Source organism: Artemia sp. Qi Xiang Cuo, chromosome 4 (assembly GCF_049724085.1).
Source record: "Artemia sp. Qi Xiang Cuo chromosome 4, ASM4972408v1, whole genome shotgun sequence".
NCBI lineage: Eukaryota > Metazoa > Arthropoda > Branchiopoda > Anostraca > Artemiidae > Artemia > Artemia sp. Qi Xiang Cuo.
Window position 1 is genome coordinate 55,821,340 of NC_142797.1, and position 19,287 is coordinate 55,840,626.

Below are 19,287 nucleotides of genomic sequence, written 5' to 3' on the forward strand. Positions count from 1 at the left end.
GGCTATTACTGAAAGGGATTCTTGATATGACAATTTGGTATACGATATTGTTTTAAATAGGCAAACTGAAACACGCAAATTTTATAATATGAATCACAGTAGTATTATTGACTTTACAAAGAGATTTGATAAAAATGAAGTTACACTATATTGCAGAAAATGTGACCCTGACTTTGCATATCAAGATGAATACAAGTTGAATCCTGACGAGCTGTTACCATTTATCGTTTCTGAGGATTACCTACACGTAGAAGAAGAAATCTAAAAAGAACACATTGTTTTGTAAATATACAAATTTTGTCAATAAAAAAACTTAAATAGATTTTTATCGAATTTCCCTATTAGGGCATTGAAATTTATATTAAAGAGGTTAGAAAGAGTATTTTAATAAAGAAAGTCATTCCATTGAGCAGTATCGCCATAAATTTTGAAGAATTCTATTTAAGTATGTCCACAACTTCAAAAAATAAAATATAATAGGGAATGAAACCCACAGCTTTTAGTTGATAGATCTTGTACCCACTTCCGATTTTGAATAATAGATTGTCCATGCTGCTCAAGAAAATTTTTAATATGAGACGTGTAAAATGTATACGGTAGGCCAAGGGGATCAAAAAATTCTCTATTGCTTATAGTTTGAAATGCCCTATCTTTACCGTTGATGGACGGCAATTAACAATAATTAGGGTATTGTCAACATGTTGAATTTGCTCAAATAAATTTGAAGGTATGCAATAGGATTTATATTTCGACATGTATGGGTCCATATTGAAGACGCTGATTATTTGATCCGTGTTCATGGCGCCAAGTCTAATAAAACACTACCGCCGGGGGTAATTTCCCAAAAGGTTTCAAATTGATTTAGCGAGATGAATGCAATACTTTCCTCCAATGGTTTGGTGAAGGTACTCTCTAATCGCACATTACCCGTCCGAAAAATACTCATATCTTGAGTGCCGTACATATCCAATACAAGGATTCCATGCGTTTTCGCAAACATTTCTTCACTTATACCATTTTCGAATAATTGAGAATCACGATCTAGGGATTGCATTGTCAATTCATATAGGGTCCTAAAGGATTTATCAAAAGATAGATTGTAGAGCGGGATTCCATTTATTTTACACACAAGTGATGAAAGTCTAAACAATTCAAATTTATACGGGGAATCTTTCCATGATCCAACAGCGCTAGCACTTTTTACAAAAGACAATGCCAATTTTGAAGGAATTTTGCCAATTTTGAAGGATAAATGACGAGTCGGTGTAAGTACGTGTACCTGTAGCAATATGGCGTTGATTCGTAATTGTATGAGGCACAAGCAATTTGATATTATTTCCAGCTGCTTTTAATTTTTCAATTGCCAAAGCAAAAGAACTCATAACTTGTTGTTTTCGTACATTGAGTATTGCCAACGTGAGAGAGACTGGTACATTGGGTGCAGCGTCCAGTTCTTTTCTTTATAATATAATTGGACGGTGCAAGTAGTAGTCTTATATCAAACTTTACATTGGGAAGCAGCCATTGAGGTGTATGAAGTATCTCATGATTTAGTTTCCCAGATACAGATGATTTGTTGTTGCCTCTCTAAGAATATTCGTAGTTTCAACATTCGTTTTATGTTCATAACCCTGGGCATGTCCTCTCAAGTACTTACTAAACAATGGAGTCATAAGCATAAATTGTTTATAGCTTGCATAATTGAAAAGATTATTGCTCGTGCTCACAAATGCTCCATTTATATAGACATTTATTTGCTGAAATAAATTATGTAGTACACAATTTTCGTAGGATAGCCCCTTGGTGGCTATCATTGTTAAATTTTTCAATGTTAAATTTTTGAACGATGACATTTAAATCTATAAATGTCGAATTAAATCAATAAAGTAGTCTTCATTGCAATAAATTTTTTAAATGAACATTTTCAGAGAGCGGTTGTTGCTGATAAAATTGTTCATAGTGTTCAAGTTTTACACTGATATCTACAATTTTTGCATTGAAAAGATTTAAATATGATGTGACTGAAGGGTGAGAATCTTTACGTGGTAGATATGCGATTTTTTCTAGGAAAAGAAATCCTTTTTGGATCTTTTTATTTTCTTTGATGCTTTATGCTTCCGGGCTGACTTGAGACTGATGAGTGATGGGGTCTTTCTCCTCCTTTTTTAACATTTACCGCGTTGTTTCAATTGCTCACTGACGGATCACGCGCTCGACCTGAGATTCTGCGAAACACTTTCTTGAATATCTACTGTAGAGGACGCAAAATCCATTGCAACCGGAGCAATATATTTTTTAGCCAAGGGTAGGGCAGAAAGAAACAGCTTAGCAAACAATTTTCCAAGACCGTACCTGGGCATTGACGAACGACCCCTATAATAGTCCATTCTATGTCCCAACTGCCATTATCCAAGAGTAGCAACAAATCAATCAATATCAGGACATACAGATTGAGTTGTATTAGCCATTTCACTGAATGGGTCGAAAATGACATGTAATTACAGCCAAACCTTTTGTTATTGCTAGAGGATAACCCAACTCACTTCTAATTGTTAACTGACAGAACTCCAAATAGGAAGTGTTGACTGGAATGTATTGAAGATGCTTTATATTTTAGTGATCAATGTGGTCAGTAGAGGTTTTTTAGAGGTCATTAGAGGGTCACAAGAACACGTAGGAGGGCAAAATTGGTATCACCAATTCTTGATCTCTCGACAAAGGATGCATAAACATATATACAGCTGTCCGAGGAAAAGGCAGGTGGATACTCTGCGAAAATGACAAGATTCATGCTACTAGCGCTTCCTGTACTTTAACCGTTGATTATATTATGTTTAAAGCCAAGCACTTCTCTTAAATTATCGTTGAGAATAACCTTTGCATTGTCAATGGGTGATCTAACGTTGATTTTATCCTTTTCTTTTGAATAATTGAATTGAAAGGCACCATTTTTATGATATTATAATTTGTGTGGATAGCACGACACAATTCTTTCCTAGTCCCAAACTCCCTACATGATGATGTGACAAAGGGGTATTCAAATGAATTCATATTTTCAATTACATACTGATCATTAACGATTGGCCAATCAAGTGGTCTAATTTTTATGTCATATATATGATCCTTTCTTAGGATATCACATGTATTTTTTGGAATACAATCTACAAGAGCAACTTCATACCTTCCCTCAAATTTAGTGACAGGGGAGAGTTTTGTCCAAAAATTGCTCGTTTTATTCAAATCATCATAAAGAGGATCGGAAACATTGGACATGAAAGCAACATAAAAACCTTCAGACAGTCTTCAGCGGGTATCCACAAATCAAAATCAGAGTTTTATCCTAGCCAGCGAACAAACAACTGTCGCTTACCGTGGTCTATAATACCTTTTCAATTTGATAAATTTCACTACTTCCAACTTTTTGTAATTCATAGTCATTAAAATCGCCAAGAATCTCTTCATCTTTCATATCACGAAACCGATACGTCATAGGTTTAGTGTCCATAACTTTTGACACTTTCAAAAGTTCAGTAGACCACAAATAATTTCCCTTTTCAAAATTATTTCTTGTATGATTGATTCGAACAGTATCACCATCATTAAATTTTTTCTTCCCAGCCTTTTCATTACAATATTGTTTAAGGAAATGTGTATTGTCACTATGATTTACTTCCTGAGGGCTAGCATTGAGCAAGGATCGATGACGACTTTGATTATAAATCTGAATAATTATATCTAAATCATGAATTAATGCAAACGTCTTTTTCGATGTACAATATCTTGAAATTAAAATTCGAATTGTTCGTATTAAACGTTCAGCCATTGCCACCTTCATAGGACAATGACTATGATAGAGTACTGTATTACATTTAAATAAAACCCTTTTTACATGTGGATTAACAAATTCAATTCCAAGGTCTGTTTGAATTTTTTTATATGAATCTTGTTCAAAGATGGATTCAAGAGCTTTAGCAACTTCATTGCCTCTCTTTGACTGCAATGGAGCTGCACATGCATAGTGACTAAAAAAACTTATTGCAAGTAAAATATACTTTTAGGGTTTATTATGACGTCTTTGAATCGCATCCAGAGTAAACAAACTGCTTTTAATATATGCAGATGGTAAAAGGCTTTAGTTTTCTGATAGAAATTCCCATAAACCCTATGATTTTGATAAAAAGTATAACTGGGTTCTTTTTACAAATACTCATTTGCTACCTTCTTTTTAATTCCGGTAGCTTTCGCAAGTGTAGTGGGAAAACTTAAACTTCCTGGTTCTCCAATATTTTCAAAACCACTTTTCAAAACTTGATAGATTTTGAACGTAAACGTGGTGTAAACCGTCTCCTACCGTTTACATACTACCAGGTGAGTCAATACGTCTTCGCTTTTGTTTAGCTACCGTTGTCATCGAATCATTGTTTCTACTAGGTGTACTAGTAATTTCCAAGAAAGATTTATAATCATCATCTTCTACCTTTAATGTAGTTGATGGACTATGTTCTTTTAATTCCTTTCGAATTTGCTTATTGCTAGTAAGGCATTTGGGAAAATTTGACAACTTTAAAAAGTTATATAAATTTCCGTTAAAGTAGTTGATTCGTTTACCATTTGCAATCAGATCCAATAACAAATCAATTAAATTGTAGGGCTTGTCCTGGATTATAACTCAATTCTTTTTCTCATCAAATTATTAATTTTCAGAGAGATACGTCAAGAGTCTTTAACCTTGTTCCCGATAGGATGGAGGCAACAAATCTACAACAGTTGTGAATAAATCTTCTTTTTTCGGTGTTTTCAGTACTTTCAGAAGGTTGATCAATGACATTGACGTTGAGCAGTTTTTGAAGATGGGCTTATGTTTGTTGACACGACGAAGAGCATTTTGAAGTAAAATAAATTTTTCATCATCGGCAATTGTTTCATTGTTAATAAATTTATCAAGAATATTTTCAAAGTGCTCTTTTGGTGAAAAAGCAAATTTAGGTGACGTTAGTTTATAAGGTTTAGCCATTTCTAGAAAATACTGTTTACAAGTCTGGCGATTATCGGTAGTAACAATGAAAAGAAATTACCACCCGCTTGAAAGAGAAGTTTTCTTTTACAATTTGCTTTCTTTTTGCAAGTTTGAGCGCGTACAAGTGACCTATGGTGCTTTGTCTATTGCTTAACATGATCTGACAGTTGGACATTACCTTCCGTCAAATTTAAACAAAGTTCAGACAAGAGATTAATAAATTCCTTGTCAACGTCATGCTTGAGTATCGCTTTCCTAAGTAGCGGTTTTGAATTGGCTAGCACGGAAAATAAATGCCGGTGTTCCTGTAACTTCTTCAACGCCATGATAGCGACTAATGACCTTTTTTACTATTCATGGGTAGATATACAGTAGTTTTATTATCGAAAATATAAGTAGCTACACGCAACTCTTTGGGCGTATTTGGATTCAGGTCTAATAATATGTAACCATAAAGTTTATTAGTAGCTCAATTGTATGCGGTAAGAAAATCTTCGGGTTCACCAGGGTAGATTTGCTTGTTTAGAGTTATACGAGAACTTGAATTGCGAACAACTCTATAGATGATATAGTAGGTAAAATTCAAAGCATGTGTTCTCATACATTTACTCTGATGAAACAAATTATGGAGCACAACAGTTACAGAAATTTTTCGGGATGGGACTGGACCATGAATAGTTGTAACATTTCCTGCGACCATTCTTCAATAGATTCTGCTAAATCGTCAATAATCAATCACGAGTTTGGCGCAATACTAGTAAACACATCAAGTCCTTTTATGAATTTTATGCTTGGATCAATCTTCTTTACTTTGTCATAAGATTCTTGTCATATACTATAGCAGTAATAGATATTTTTCGGGTTCTCTAAAAACATTTTATCACGATTCTGAATTATTTTCGTTAAAAGTGTTATCTTACTGGACATGTAGGGTCCGCAAAGAAAGGATCTGAATGGTGTTTTCAATTGATACATACTTTTCAAATGCCAAAATGCAACTAACCAAACCTAACTCCAATCTGTTGAATAAATACTCAAAGGAAATAGAAATGCATGGTTTCTTTAATTCACAAATATATACAATATCATAAAATCTATATTTACAGTAATCATTTTAGAAAAATAAACATTAAAAAACCCTTGAATATATTTAAAAAGACACTGGGGCACACAACAGCCGAACCAGGAGGTGACCAACGGATACAGCCGTGACCGGATGGTGCCGCGGGCAGCGAGTGGGCGGTACCGCAACCAGGGCGACGGCATGATAAATAAATAAACACTTGAAAATTACCCCTTTGTTTAACGATAAAAATACGAGGCATGTTTTTTAAGTAAGTACCGTTTTGGAATTAAAAAAAGACGTGCAAAGATATCGCAATAATTTTATTTTTACATGAAAGCTTGTACCTTAATCTACTTTTCTACATAATTTCCGTGAATTTTGAGGCACTTGTCATAACGTGGCACCGGTTTTTGAATACCTCCTCATAAAATTCTGCCGCCTGACTTGTTAACCACTGTATCACAGCTTTTTTGACTTCGTTATCGTCTTGAAGACGCAATTCAACACAATGCAATACAAGACACTACGAGAATATTGAGGAAACCAGTCGCATATTGATGAAATTGTAAAGCGTCTGTTTTCTCTCACATTTTCTTCCACTTTCTGCACCAAATCTTCATTAAAGAGACTCTTCATTAAAGACCAAAGGACGTCCACTCGGTTCTTCATCATGCACATTTGTGTTGCCATATTTAAATGCTCTCGCCCATTTCCTTACCATTCCATCACTCATAATGTTTTGTCCGTAAACTTGACAGATCTCACGACGAATATGGATCGATTTTACGCCTTTATCACTAAGAAATCGAATAACAGCCCGTACTTCAGATTCGTCGGGAATCACGATTGTCGGAGGCATCTTAAACACTCAGTAAACAACGTATACAATGAAGAATCAGACTGTAATGGCGTCAGTGCGTAGACAAGAGATGTAGATAACCAACGCGCATGTACAGAACGCCAACCGCTGCGGCGGCGGAATCGCAAAACGGTACTTACTTAAAAAACATGCCTCGTATATATAAAAGAGTAAAAAAGGGCGATGCTGAGCTGGCGACGGAAAAAACGGGCCGCCTCCCGCCAAAGACGGCCCCCTCCCACAACTATAGAGTTTTCTCCAGACCGAGTCGCTTCCTATAATTTACACATTCAAATTGACCTAGAGTAAGATAATGACCATGTGATAGTACTTTCACACCACCCTCGAGTACATGGACTTTGTCCAATATGGTGGACATGGCATTTTTTTCCACTCGAACTGTATAGTTTTTATATTTTAAAGAGCAAATAGCCATGACACTCGCTCTTGGAACTAAATTATTTTCTATACAGTTCCTATAAAAAACTCATGTTGAAATTTTCTTTTATATTGTATGATGGCACCCCCTTGCAGACTTTTTTGGTAGTCTCATTGTGCATTTCCACGAGTACACCTTCGTACCGGGAATTGATTTGGCATTTGGGGCCTGACGTTTCACCAGCTCCGTATAGAGGGACTCATCCCAGTTGGTATAATCTATCAAGGAGCTAATGTACTCTCCATTTTTCAAATCCTGTAGCAGATTATCTGTTTTAAGTTTCAACAGGAGTGAATCGGTGTCTCCATGGATAAGGTCATCAATACCTACGATACCTTTGTTAAAAAAATAGAGGTTCGGCAATATGTATTTCATAGTGATGAAAGTAAGCTGAGGTGTAACGAAGCAAACAAATTTAAAATGATAGCGACGATGATAGGGTTTTAGATTTTGACATGGATAAGGTCATCAATACCTACCATAGCTTTGAAAATAAAAAATATGGACTAGATAAAACGTTGGAAGAAAAATAAGTTTTTGCCCCACTACCTTAACAATTTAAAGAAACAAAGGTGGTCGTCAGTGCCTTCAGTAGTACCACCATGATTACTACGACCGCAGCCCACCCCCTTCAAATCCTGTTCCGGATATTTTTTTAATTTGTAACATAGAGAAATTAACATAGCATTGCTGGTTATGTTTGTTGGTTTTGGGAATAGTTTTGGACATGTTTGCTGGTTATGAATGTTGGTTATTTTTTTTGGTTATGTTTATTGGAAGTGTTTGTTGGTTGTTATTTGATGGTTATGTTTTTTGGTTGTTGTTTGATAGTTGATGGTTATGTTTGTTGGTTATGTTTGATGTTTTTTGGTTATTTTATTTGATGGTTATGTTTGGTGTGTGCTGTTTGTGGGTCATGTTTGTTGGTAATGTTTGTTGGATGTGTTTGTTGGTTATGTTTTTTGGTTGTTGGTTACTGTTTGATGGTTATGTTTGTTGGTTGTTGGTTATAAGTGCTGGTTATGTTTGTTGGTTATGTTTGTTGGATGTGTTTGTTGGTTGTTCTTTGATCTTGGTTGTTATTTCTAAAATCATGTAAATTTTCATGCACTGACAGGTTTTTAATGAGCAACTTTCGAATCAATGCATTTTATATCAGCATGCATCAGCATGAATAATAGAGTTCGTTGCTGCATATATTGTGAGCAAAACTTTACTTTCGGTTTCTACTGACAAGGGTCGCTCTTTACTTACAGTTTGTCACTATGAGCTGCTTGATCCAATGTTCTTACATTTAAGTTTCATTATTTAAGTCGTAAAACAGTCATTCGAGAATGATCATTACCCCTAAAAAATGTTTACATTTTTTTTCATGAGTTATATGCTCATCGTTGTCACGGTTTCCAATGTAAATTCTTCGAGCATATCTCTTTTATAGGGATGTTTGATGGACGCGAATAGGGGTATAATGCTTCCGGGAAACCAACTGCCATTCCATATTGTACATAAATAGAAACATGAGATATATTACTATTTAGATCCCGGCAAAAAAAGCTCCTGGGAGCACTTCCCCCCGCCTCGAGTAGTTTACCAGCAGCAATTATGATCCTCCTCTCAATTTTGTGCCAGTAAGCATGTAAATGTAGTCTGTCATGTTGCATAGAAAAATATTTTCTTCTATAAAAGGTGTTCTAGAGGTTTCAAGCTCCTCTGCAAAAACGTGGTTTCAAGCTCCTCTTTGCAAAAACGTGGAATTTTGTAATTTTGCCAGAAGAAAGAACACGGATGCGTGTTAATTTATTTGTTCTTTTATTTCCCAGAGGTGGTCGTATCGACCCAGGGGGCCTAGAACATCGGGAGCGGACTCATTCTAATGGAAATGAAAAATTCTAGTGCTCTTTTTAAGTTACCAAAAAATTGGAGGGCAACTAGGCCCCCTCCAACGCAGCTTTTTTCCCAAAATCGTCTGATCGCAATTTTGAGATAGCTATTTTATTCAACATAGTTGAAAGGCCCAATAACTGTCTTTGCAGATAACGTGACCCCCACAGCTTCTGGAGAGAGGACTTTAAATTATAAAATTTGCCCACTATTTACGTATAGTATTTTTTATTGGGAGGTATTCATACATATTTAGAGTGGGGAGGGGAGGAAAAATTTTCTGCTGGGGGCATTTTACACGAGGAAAATTTTCCATGAAGAGGGAAATTTCCAGGGTGGTGAACTTTTGAGGGGAAATTTTGCACTGGGGGAATTTGCCAGATTTCCTGTACGAAATTTCTTTATGTGTCTTTTTACCGATTCAACTTTACGCGTGGAGATGTTAAGGGTAATTTTCCGGGGTAAATTTTCGCCAGGATTGAATTGTCCAGAGGATATTATCCTGGGGAGGGAGTTCCGTCCGTGGAAGTGGAGCCAGATATCCTGGCGTTATTTAAAAAAGGAACAGAGATTAAATTAAAAAAACAAGTTTTTTCGACTGAAAGTAAAGAGCAACATTAAAACTTAAAACGAATAGAAATTATTACGTATATGAGGGGTGTTGCTCCTTCCTTAACACCTAGGTCTTTACGCTAAAGCTTATATTTTATCCCAATTCTTTAAAAACAACTCCTGAAACAGAAGGGTCGTTTAATTAGAAGAATAAGTGTTTTTTTTTAATTGCCGATAAACTTTAGCGTGAAGTGCGAGGTGTTAAGGAGGGGACACCAACCCTCATATACGTAATAATTTCTGTTTGTTTTAAAATTTAATGTTGCTCCTTACTTTCAGTTGAAAAAACTTGTTTTTTTTATTTAATCAGTATAATTAGCCGATTCTTTTGATGCATCTACTGATATTAAAATTCCGTTTTTTATAGCTTCGATTACTATTGAGTCGAGTTGCTCCTTACTTAAAAAATAATCGATTATTATAAATGTTCATTTTAAAGCTGCATGCAACTATGTTCATTCATTTTAGGCTTCATGAAATTATATACAGTGGTGTGTAATTGCGCATAAGCCATAATGAAGAGGTAAAGTAGATATATATGCAGCTGGGGGAGTGTGCTTAAAGCCTAAAAAGTAAGAATCTATGTCCAGATTTTCTAACTCTCTGTGAGCCTTCAGATAAATGAAGAAAGAGATTAGGAGAGGTGTTGGAAATTAATCTCTAATGTTACTTGGATTCCTGGGAATGTTTTTTGACTACACCTATAATATTTGTCCTGGGGGGGGGGGGATAGAACACCTTTTATTGAAGAAAATCTTTATCTATGCAACATGACAGACTACATTTACATGCTTACTGGCACAAAATTGAGAGGTGGATCATAAGTGCTGCTGGTAAACTACTCGAGGCGGAGGGAAGTGCTCCCAGGAGCTTTTTTTCCCGGGATCTAAATAGTAATATATCTCATGTTTCTATTTATGTACAATATGGAATGGCAGTTGGTTTCCCGGAAGCATTATCCCCCTATTGGCGTCCATCAAACATCCCTATAAAAGAGATATGCTCGAAGAATTTACATTGGAAACCGTGACAACGATGAGCATATAACTTATGAAAAAAAATGTAAACATTTTTAGGGGTAATGATCATTCTCGAATGACTGTTTTACGACTTAAATGATGAAACTTAAATGTAAGAACATTGGATCAAGCAGCTCATAGTGACAAACTGTAAGTAAAGAGCTACCCTTGTCAGTAGAAACCGAAAGTAAAGTTTAGCTCACAATATATGCAGCAACGAACTCTATTATTCATGCTGATTCTTAATATGTATTAAATAAAAAAAACAAGTTTTTTTAACTGAAAGTAAGGAACGACGTTAAAACTTAAAAAGAACAGAAATTATTCCGTACATGAAGGGGGCTGTCCCCTCCTCAACGCCTCGCTCTTTACGCTAAATTTTTTATTGTTTAAAAAAATAGAGTTATGGGAAAGTCAAACTTAAGCGTAAAGAGGGAGGCTTAGAGGAGCGGACAGCCCCTTCATATACGGAATAATTTCTGTTTGTTTTAAGTCTTAACGTCGTTCCTTACTTTCAGTTAAAAAAACTGTTTTTTTTTATTTAATTTTTGAACATTTTTGAATTAATGCAGGTTTTGATTTTGGCTCACCGTACATGAATAATTAAAACAAGATTTGCATATTATATTTGGTTAAATGGCTTTCTCAAAACTTAATTTACGAACTTTTATTTTATTTACGAACGTTTTTATTAGTAATAAATATACGTAACTTAGAATTAACTTACGTAACGAACTTCTATATTCATAAATTTTTAACACGTATATTAGGGGGTTCGCCCCCTAGTCAATACCCTGCTCTTTAAACTATAGTTCGATTTTTTTTTCCAGTTCTTTAAAAATGACCTCTTAATCACAATCAGTTGATCAGTTGAAAAACTTGTTTTTTTTTATTTAATTCCTGATCTTTTTCTTTAATAATTCTGGGAAATCCGGCGCCCCCTTCATAGCAATGCCCCTTCCCCCATGAAAACTTCCTTCATAGAAAGATCCTTCCATATAGCCCCCGACCCTCTCCTTCCCCCACCTACTAGAAAAAATCTCCTCTGAAAAAGTCTGTATACTTCCCAATAACCAATACTATATGTTAACATTGAGTAAAGTTCATAACTTTCAGCCCTCCCCCTGGGGCCTTTGGGGGATCAAGTCATCCTAAAAGACATTTTTATCATATTTTCGACCATGTTGAAATTTTGATCGGGTGACTTTGGGAAAAAAATGAGCGTGGGAGGGGGCCTAGTTGCCCTCCATTTTTTTGGTCACTTAAAAAGGGCACTAGAACTTTCAATTTCCATTCCAATGAGCCCTCTCACGATATTCTAGGACCACTGGGTCGATACGATCATCCCTGGGAAAAAAAAAAAACAAAAAAAAAACAAACACACAAATAAACACGCATCCGTGATCTTTCTTCTGGCAAAAAATGCAAAATTCCACATTTTTGTAGATAGGAGCTTGAAACCTCTACAGCAGGGTTCTCTGATACGCTGAATATGATGGTGTGATTTTCATTAAGGTTCTATAACTTTTAGGGGTCTTTCCCCCTTTTTTCGAAAAATCAGCCAAATTTTCTCAGGCACGTAACTTTTGATGGGTAAGATTAAACTTAATGAAACTTATATATTTGAAATCAGAATTAAAATCTTATTCTTTTGATGTATCTATTGGTATCAAAATTCCGTTTTTTAGACTTTCGGTTACCATTGAGCCGGGTCGCTCCTTACTTACAGTTCGTTACCACGAACTGTTTGAAAATGTATTGATTCAAAAGTTGTTCATTAAAAACCTGTCAGCGCATGAAAATTTACATGATTTTAGACATATGGATGAAACTCTTCCAAAAAGGTTGCGATCTTGAACGAAACTATGTAGGGAAATCCAATGTGTATGAGAGCTCTAATGGCACTATCTACAAGATGGTAAATTTCAAATTTTTCTTGAATTGAGTGAAAGTTCAGATGGTTATGGATGTCCCTGATCTCCTTGAAGTTCAATATAAATCCTGAGGGTGTGGAAGGTCCCCTCATATTGGGATGATAGTTGTTTATTTTGGAAATTTATACTTTACTTTAAAAACCAAATACGCTAAATGAGCTCTCTTCCTCGAAGAATCTCTGTGGAAAAGTTAAAACTTGACTTAAAAACTAGTTTTTTAGGAGCAATACCCTTCCTCAAATGTAGGGTAACCTTCAGCATCAAACAGCTCGTGGTAACGAACTGTAAGTAAGGAGCGACCCGGCTCTATAGTAAACAAAACTCTAAAAAACACAATTTTGATACAAATATATACATCAAAAGAATTAGATTTTTATGTTGATTTCAAATATATAAGTTTCATTCAGTTTAATCTTGCTCATCAAAAGCTACGAGCCTGAGAAAATTTGCATTATTTTCGAAAAAAGGGGGAAACATCCCCTAACAGTCATAGAATCTTAATGAAAATCAAACCATCAAATTTAACGTATCAGAAAACCCACTGTTGAGGTTTCAAGCTCCTATCTGCAAAAATGTGGAATTTTGTATTTTGCCAGAAGAAAGATCAAGGATTCGTGTTGATTTGTTGTTGTTGTTTTTTTGTTTTGTTTTCCCCACGGGTGATTGTATCGACCCAGTGGTCCTAGAATATCGCAATAAAGCTCATTAGAACGGCTCATTAGAGCGACCAAAAGTTCTGCTTTGGAGGATCTTTCCATGGAGGAATTTTTCATGGGGAAAGGGGATTCTTCTTGAAAGGGGTGCAAGATTTCCTGGCATTATTTTAAAAACGATCAGAAAAAAAAAAAAAATTCGACTGAAAGTAAGGAGCAACAGTAAAACTTAAAACGAATAGAAATCATTATGCAATTGAGAGGGTCCCCCCCCTCGTCAATACCTCGCTCTTTACGCTAAAGCTTTTTTAGTACTTTCAAAATAACTATTTTTCCTAATCAAACGGCCTTTGTGATTCAGGGGTCATTCTTAAAGAATTGGAACAAAATTCGAACTTTAGCGTAAAGAGCGAGGTATTGACTAGAAGAAGAACACCCTCAAATACGTATTAATTTCTGTTCGTTTTAAGGTTTAATGTTGCTCCTTACTTTTATTTGAAAAAACTGTTTTTTTAATTAATGCTTTTAAAAATGATCTGAAATTAAATAAAAAAACAAGGAACGACATTAAAACTCAAAACGAACAGAAATTGTTTAGTATATGAGGGAGATATTCCTCTTAGACTCTTTACACTGAATTACGACCTTTTCTCCTAATTCTTCAATAATGACTGATTAAATACAAGGGTTGTTGAATTGGAATAAAAAGTAATTTTAAAGTATTATAAAACTATAGTGTAACGAGTAAGGGATTGAGGAGGAGTATTCTCCCTTATATATGCAATACATTTTGTTTATTTTAAGTTTCAACTTCGTTCCTTACTTTCATTTAAAAAAAAACTTGTTTCCTTTTTATTTGGTTTAAATAAAATATGAATTTGCAAGACTCCTACTGAACAATCAGATTGAAAAGGAATACCTATACATACAAAAAAATAAAAAAAATAAAAACACCTTAGTTAATTTTAAATGATTGAAAACCCCCTATGACTTGCATAGAATATGATTAATTCAATCCTTTATTTTAATATTCATTGACTTTGCCAATGACAACTTTCGAAAATTCATTTGCTCTTCTATATGAATGTCGCATAAGAAATAATCTTCAAAGGAAGTTGACTGGTGAGACCAATAAGCCGGTTAGCGGATATTTTATGTCTGTTCAATGATTTTGCAAATAACAGAATTAAAAGAATTACGAAGAAATGTGTTTCCAACAACAACAACAAAAAAAGAAAAAGAACGTCACCAGATACAAAAAACACCGCAATTGATTTCATCAGTTATATAGAAATTATATTAACATATGTAATATTTGACCTTTTTCCAGGGATTGCATTGTTTCATTTGTGTTCAATTGATATTCAACTGCCTGTGTAAAAGTAAGTAAGCTATTTTTTGTGTTTGAGAATAGTAGTGTTATTTCGCTATTACATACATAAAATAAGAAGATTTCAACTGAAAGAAATAAGCAGCATTAACACGTAAAACGAGCAGAAACAATTCCGTATGCAAGGGGTCCTGTCCCCTCCTCAAAATTTTGCTCGTTACCATAAGGTTTTTTAGTGCTTAAGGGGGAACGAATCGGAAAAATTATCGGCTATCTCTTCCATGATAAATATTTTTAGCTTGTCTGGCGACAACAGACGCATAAAGGCATCAATTTTGGTTTCTATCTGTTCCCCTGATCTAGCAACATTATCTGAGTTTGCTATTTTTTATTTTTTTTCTTCTGGGCTTTCTAAATTAGACTTTTTCGTATAAACTCTATTTCAACTTGTCTAAAAGAACGTTACATACACGTTTAATAAAATTAACATGGACTTGTAGAGAATTTGGAAAGGAACAATTTGACTTTTAAGTTTTTTTTTCCTAATTAATTCAAAAAAGACATTTTCATAAGTTTATTTGTTTCTACTAAAAGTTGTTACCATCAGTTTTATATTAGAAACTCCTGAACTGTTGCATATTTAGTTTCAATAGACGGGCATAAATACCAGTCTTCAGGTGATAAACAGTCAGGGTTTCAACTTGTTTCTGCTGGCATGATAAGTTAATGTTTCAACATATTATACAACTAGAAATGCTCCGTCAAATTAGGTCGCAGTCAAAGATTTTGAAAGAAGAGAAAGGAAATTAAAGGAAACTTGGCCTAGTTAGTTCACAAAAGTGCTTTGTGAAATACAAGGGCGCCGGCAGAAAATTTTCCAGGAGGGGGGGGGGCAAACGCCAAAATATCAGTGGTGGTTGGATGACATAGAATATATTTCAAGAATTTCTTTTCGTAGGAATAAGCTTATTTTTAAATACTTTTAAAAAAGAACTCTCAAATAAAAAGAAGCAACTAAATTGCCTGCAAAATGAAACAAAATGCATTAAATTTTAAACCGCAAGGATTCCTAGCAAAAGGATCGCTTTATTTAATCAGTAATATATTTAATTATTATGCATTTAATTTTAAAATAAAATCAAACTCAAACCAAAATTACAGAAAGATTGCTTACGTAGATTATAGCAGTTGTAGACTTGCCTTTGTACAATTTCCTACGCCTTAGATTACTTTACACAAGGAGTAGAGATACTCAAAAACCATCCTGCCTGCGGAGATACCACGCTAGCTAGATCCTAACATTTAGTTAGCTAACACAACAGCTAGGTCCCGCTTGAGGACGTTTACAGAATTTTACCTCAGGAGACACTAACATTTCGTGAAAGACAAAGATTTCAAGAAGGTCAAGAATGGAAAGAACTTGTGCCCTTGGAGAGGAACGATTCTTCTAATTCATCATCATTCATAAAGCATGTTTTTGCTGAACACTTACATTTACTCAAATGTTTTCCCAAAACTAACTCTGTTGGGATACTTTCAGCTGTAAAATGCTTGTGTACCCCTATTTTTCACATTATTTTGGACAGAGTTAAATTGGAAGCAAATCTAAAAATTCAATATATAAATTTTCGAAGTGTAATTTTGCTGGTAAAGTGTTTAGGTTAGAAGAAAGAATGAATTGCACTGTTTCTATATCTTTTTTTTCATACCATACCGAATAATTAATACTAACGAAGTATTTTTTTTCTTCTAAGTAACTAACCTTTTTTTTCTATTTGATCATGCTGTGTAGGGAAAGAGGTATGAAAATTATTTTGCAGAGTATGTTTTGTTACGACCTAATGAAATACGTATTTTTATTTCTATAGGGTGTGTTGTTTCTCTCCACTCACTGTGATCAGTTTTTGTGTACCAGAATAATTTATTTTACCACAATTTTATTAGCCCTCTTTAAATTTTGTGTTGAAATGAAGAAATGGTTGACGGTTTTCATTAAATATTTCTGAAACGCAATAATAAAGTTTCAATTTATTAATCTTTTTTGCATGGAAGGAGTTGTCGTAGAAACTTTGGAAGGTGCTCATTCAGCTGAAAATTGAAAGTTTTAGTGGCCACCTCTCGGAGAGAGGTGGCCAGGTCGGCCTGGAAATAAATAATGAGAATACAAAATGCACGGCTACCACAGATTCACCCCTGAACATCACTTGTGGAGACCAACACATAGAGCAAGTTGTCCATTTCAAATACTTGGGAAGCATAATAGAAAGCACCGGATCGACCACAAAAGAAGTGCTCACAAGAATTGGCCAAGGCAATGGGGCCTTCAATAGATTAGGGAAGGTATGGCGGTCCCAACGCTTCTCTATACGGCTAAAGCTATGACTCTTCAATAGCAATGTTATGCCGGTGCTGCTTTGCGCAGCCAAAACTTGGCACCTGAACCAGGAACAAGAGATAAGAATACTTGTTTTCGAAAACACATGTCTCTAAAGAATTCTCAACATGCGTTGGCAGCAGAGAATAACAAACCAATCCATTCGTTACAAGACTGGTCAGCCTCTTGCGACATATATCATAAGACTCCGCCGATGGAGATACCTTGGCCACGTACTACGTATGGATAATCTCCGACTACCAAATGTAGCGCTCCATGGGCAGCCATTGAGTCCACGGCGCAGGGGCAGACCCAGAAACACCTTGCGTCGAACGTACAGGACAGACCTCCGTAACCTGTACACATCAATCCAACCTCAGTGGGAGGACATACTTGCAGCAGCATTTTGCGGGAAGATTGGCGGCTCCTTCTTGATGCCCTGGGTGCCTCTGGAGGCACAGGTGGATCTAAGGTCGAAATGCTACTAGGCATCCAATGAAACTTCACATTTAGACCCTTACTATATTGTGACACAACCAGGTTCGAAAATTTTTCCCTTTCCTAATGAAAAATCCTATGTAAACAATAGTAGACTAAGAAGTACCATTTTGCTGGCGCCCCCGTACAAACAGGTTTCTGGTAGGTATAATCTGGTTTGGTAGGTACAATCTGGTTAGGTGGGTATAATCTGGTTTGGTTCAAGTTTTTCTGACACAATTAACTGAATTTCTATTTCATGATATACAAGTTTTTCTTAGGTTAAACCCGTGTCAGAAAAACCGGTGTGTCTTTTTTAGTTGCCAATATATTCAATTATTTTTTGTATATATTCAGGTTTCAAATTGGATTCTTCAACAGTTTTGAATAGTTCATTCAACTTAACACTACTGATATTTTTTGTGAACATTTAAATAGAAATGGATAATTATAATTAATTTCTTTTGAGTAAAATTTTCTTACCGTTTTTGTAATAAATAGAAATTGTTTCGTCTACAGTTCACGTAAGACATTCTTTCCTTAAACTGTGTAATTATATCTTTTAAAATGCTGCCTTCATCATTAAATTTTAAGTTATCCGAGTATTTCAATTTTAATAAATATTCAAAAAAAAGAGGCATGTTCACTTTGATTTTGGTTCATTGTATATGAAAAATTAAAATAGAATGGCAGAAACAACCACTTTGCTACTGATTAATCTTTTTGACTACTTAAGACAGACAATAAAACTAAGGGTACTTATGCGCTTAGAAGCCTATTGTTTAGGAGTTGAAACCTCTGCATAGCTCTCTTATAGGCTAAAATTTACGGTGCGATTTTTATCAAGATCATTGGGGCTTTTTAGGGATGTTTTTGAAAATCAGGAAAATTTTTAAAAAAGTGCTTAGCTTTCGATCGGTAATTTGGGATTAGAATAAAATGTTGATTCTTTTAATGTATTAATTGTTACAAAAGCTTCCTTTTTAGAGTTTCGGTTACTATTAGCCTGATTTGTTCCTTACTTATAGTTCGTTACCATGTACTGTTGGAAAATGTATTTCACTGATATTTTAGATCATAGTAGCCTAATGGTGCTTTTAGTCTTTAGAAGAAGAACCAAAACAATTTAGAATCTATGATGCTTACCTTAGTTTAAGAGCTGAAAATCATTCTAAAAAATCTAAATTTGTAACAATGAGTATTTTATTTTGATAATAAAGGAAAATATAAATATTGATTTAATTGAATAAAAAAAAAAAATTTCCAGCTCCCCTTTTTTTATACAAGTTTTTTAATGCAAAAATAGATAAATATTGCAACTTGTTTAAATCAGAATAATCTGTGGATTCTTAATCTTTATGAACAAAGGACCAAAATGGCCCCTTTACCCTCTGACGGCTTTTTAGCAGAAAGAAAAGCATCTGACAATATATTCAAAGTAGAAAAAAAAAGGCTCAAGTAAGGTTTTTTAAAATTTCATGGCAAGCCCATTTTTTATCGAACCAAGATTCAGTTGCTCAAAAAGTTATTTCAAACCCTTTAATCTTAAATAAAGATGTTTTTTACAATAATTAAGAATTCTAACATAAACTTAATTATCCTACAAACTCACAATTCATTTTTTTT

At 34.7% G+C, this 19,287-nt stretch overlaps 2 protein-coding genes across 4 annotated transcripts in view; one reads left to right on the plus strand and one right to left on the minus strand.

Annotated features, from left to right (window-relative positions):
- The window catches only part of LOC148953258 (dopamine receptor 2-like), a 257,773-nt gene that overhangs the window by 143,053 nt on the left and 95,433 nt on the right, over positions 1–19,287 (minus strand). The window lies entirely within an intron of this gene.
- Positions 1–19,287, plus strand: part of LOC148953260 (uncharacterized) — a 138,113-nt gene that overhangs the window by 11,073 nt on the left and 107,753 nt on the right. Inside the window, exon 2 of one of the 2 annotated variants that reach the window (XM_089088428.1) lies at positions 14,811–14,862. In XM_089088428.1, the coding sequence (XP_088944554.1) occupies positions 14,811–14,862 (52 nt within the window). Of the gene's footprint in view, positions 1–14,808; positions 14,863–19,287 lie in introns of both variants that reach the window. The other variant, XM_089088429.1, reaches the window with a different exon arrangement.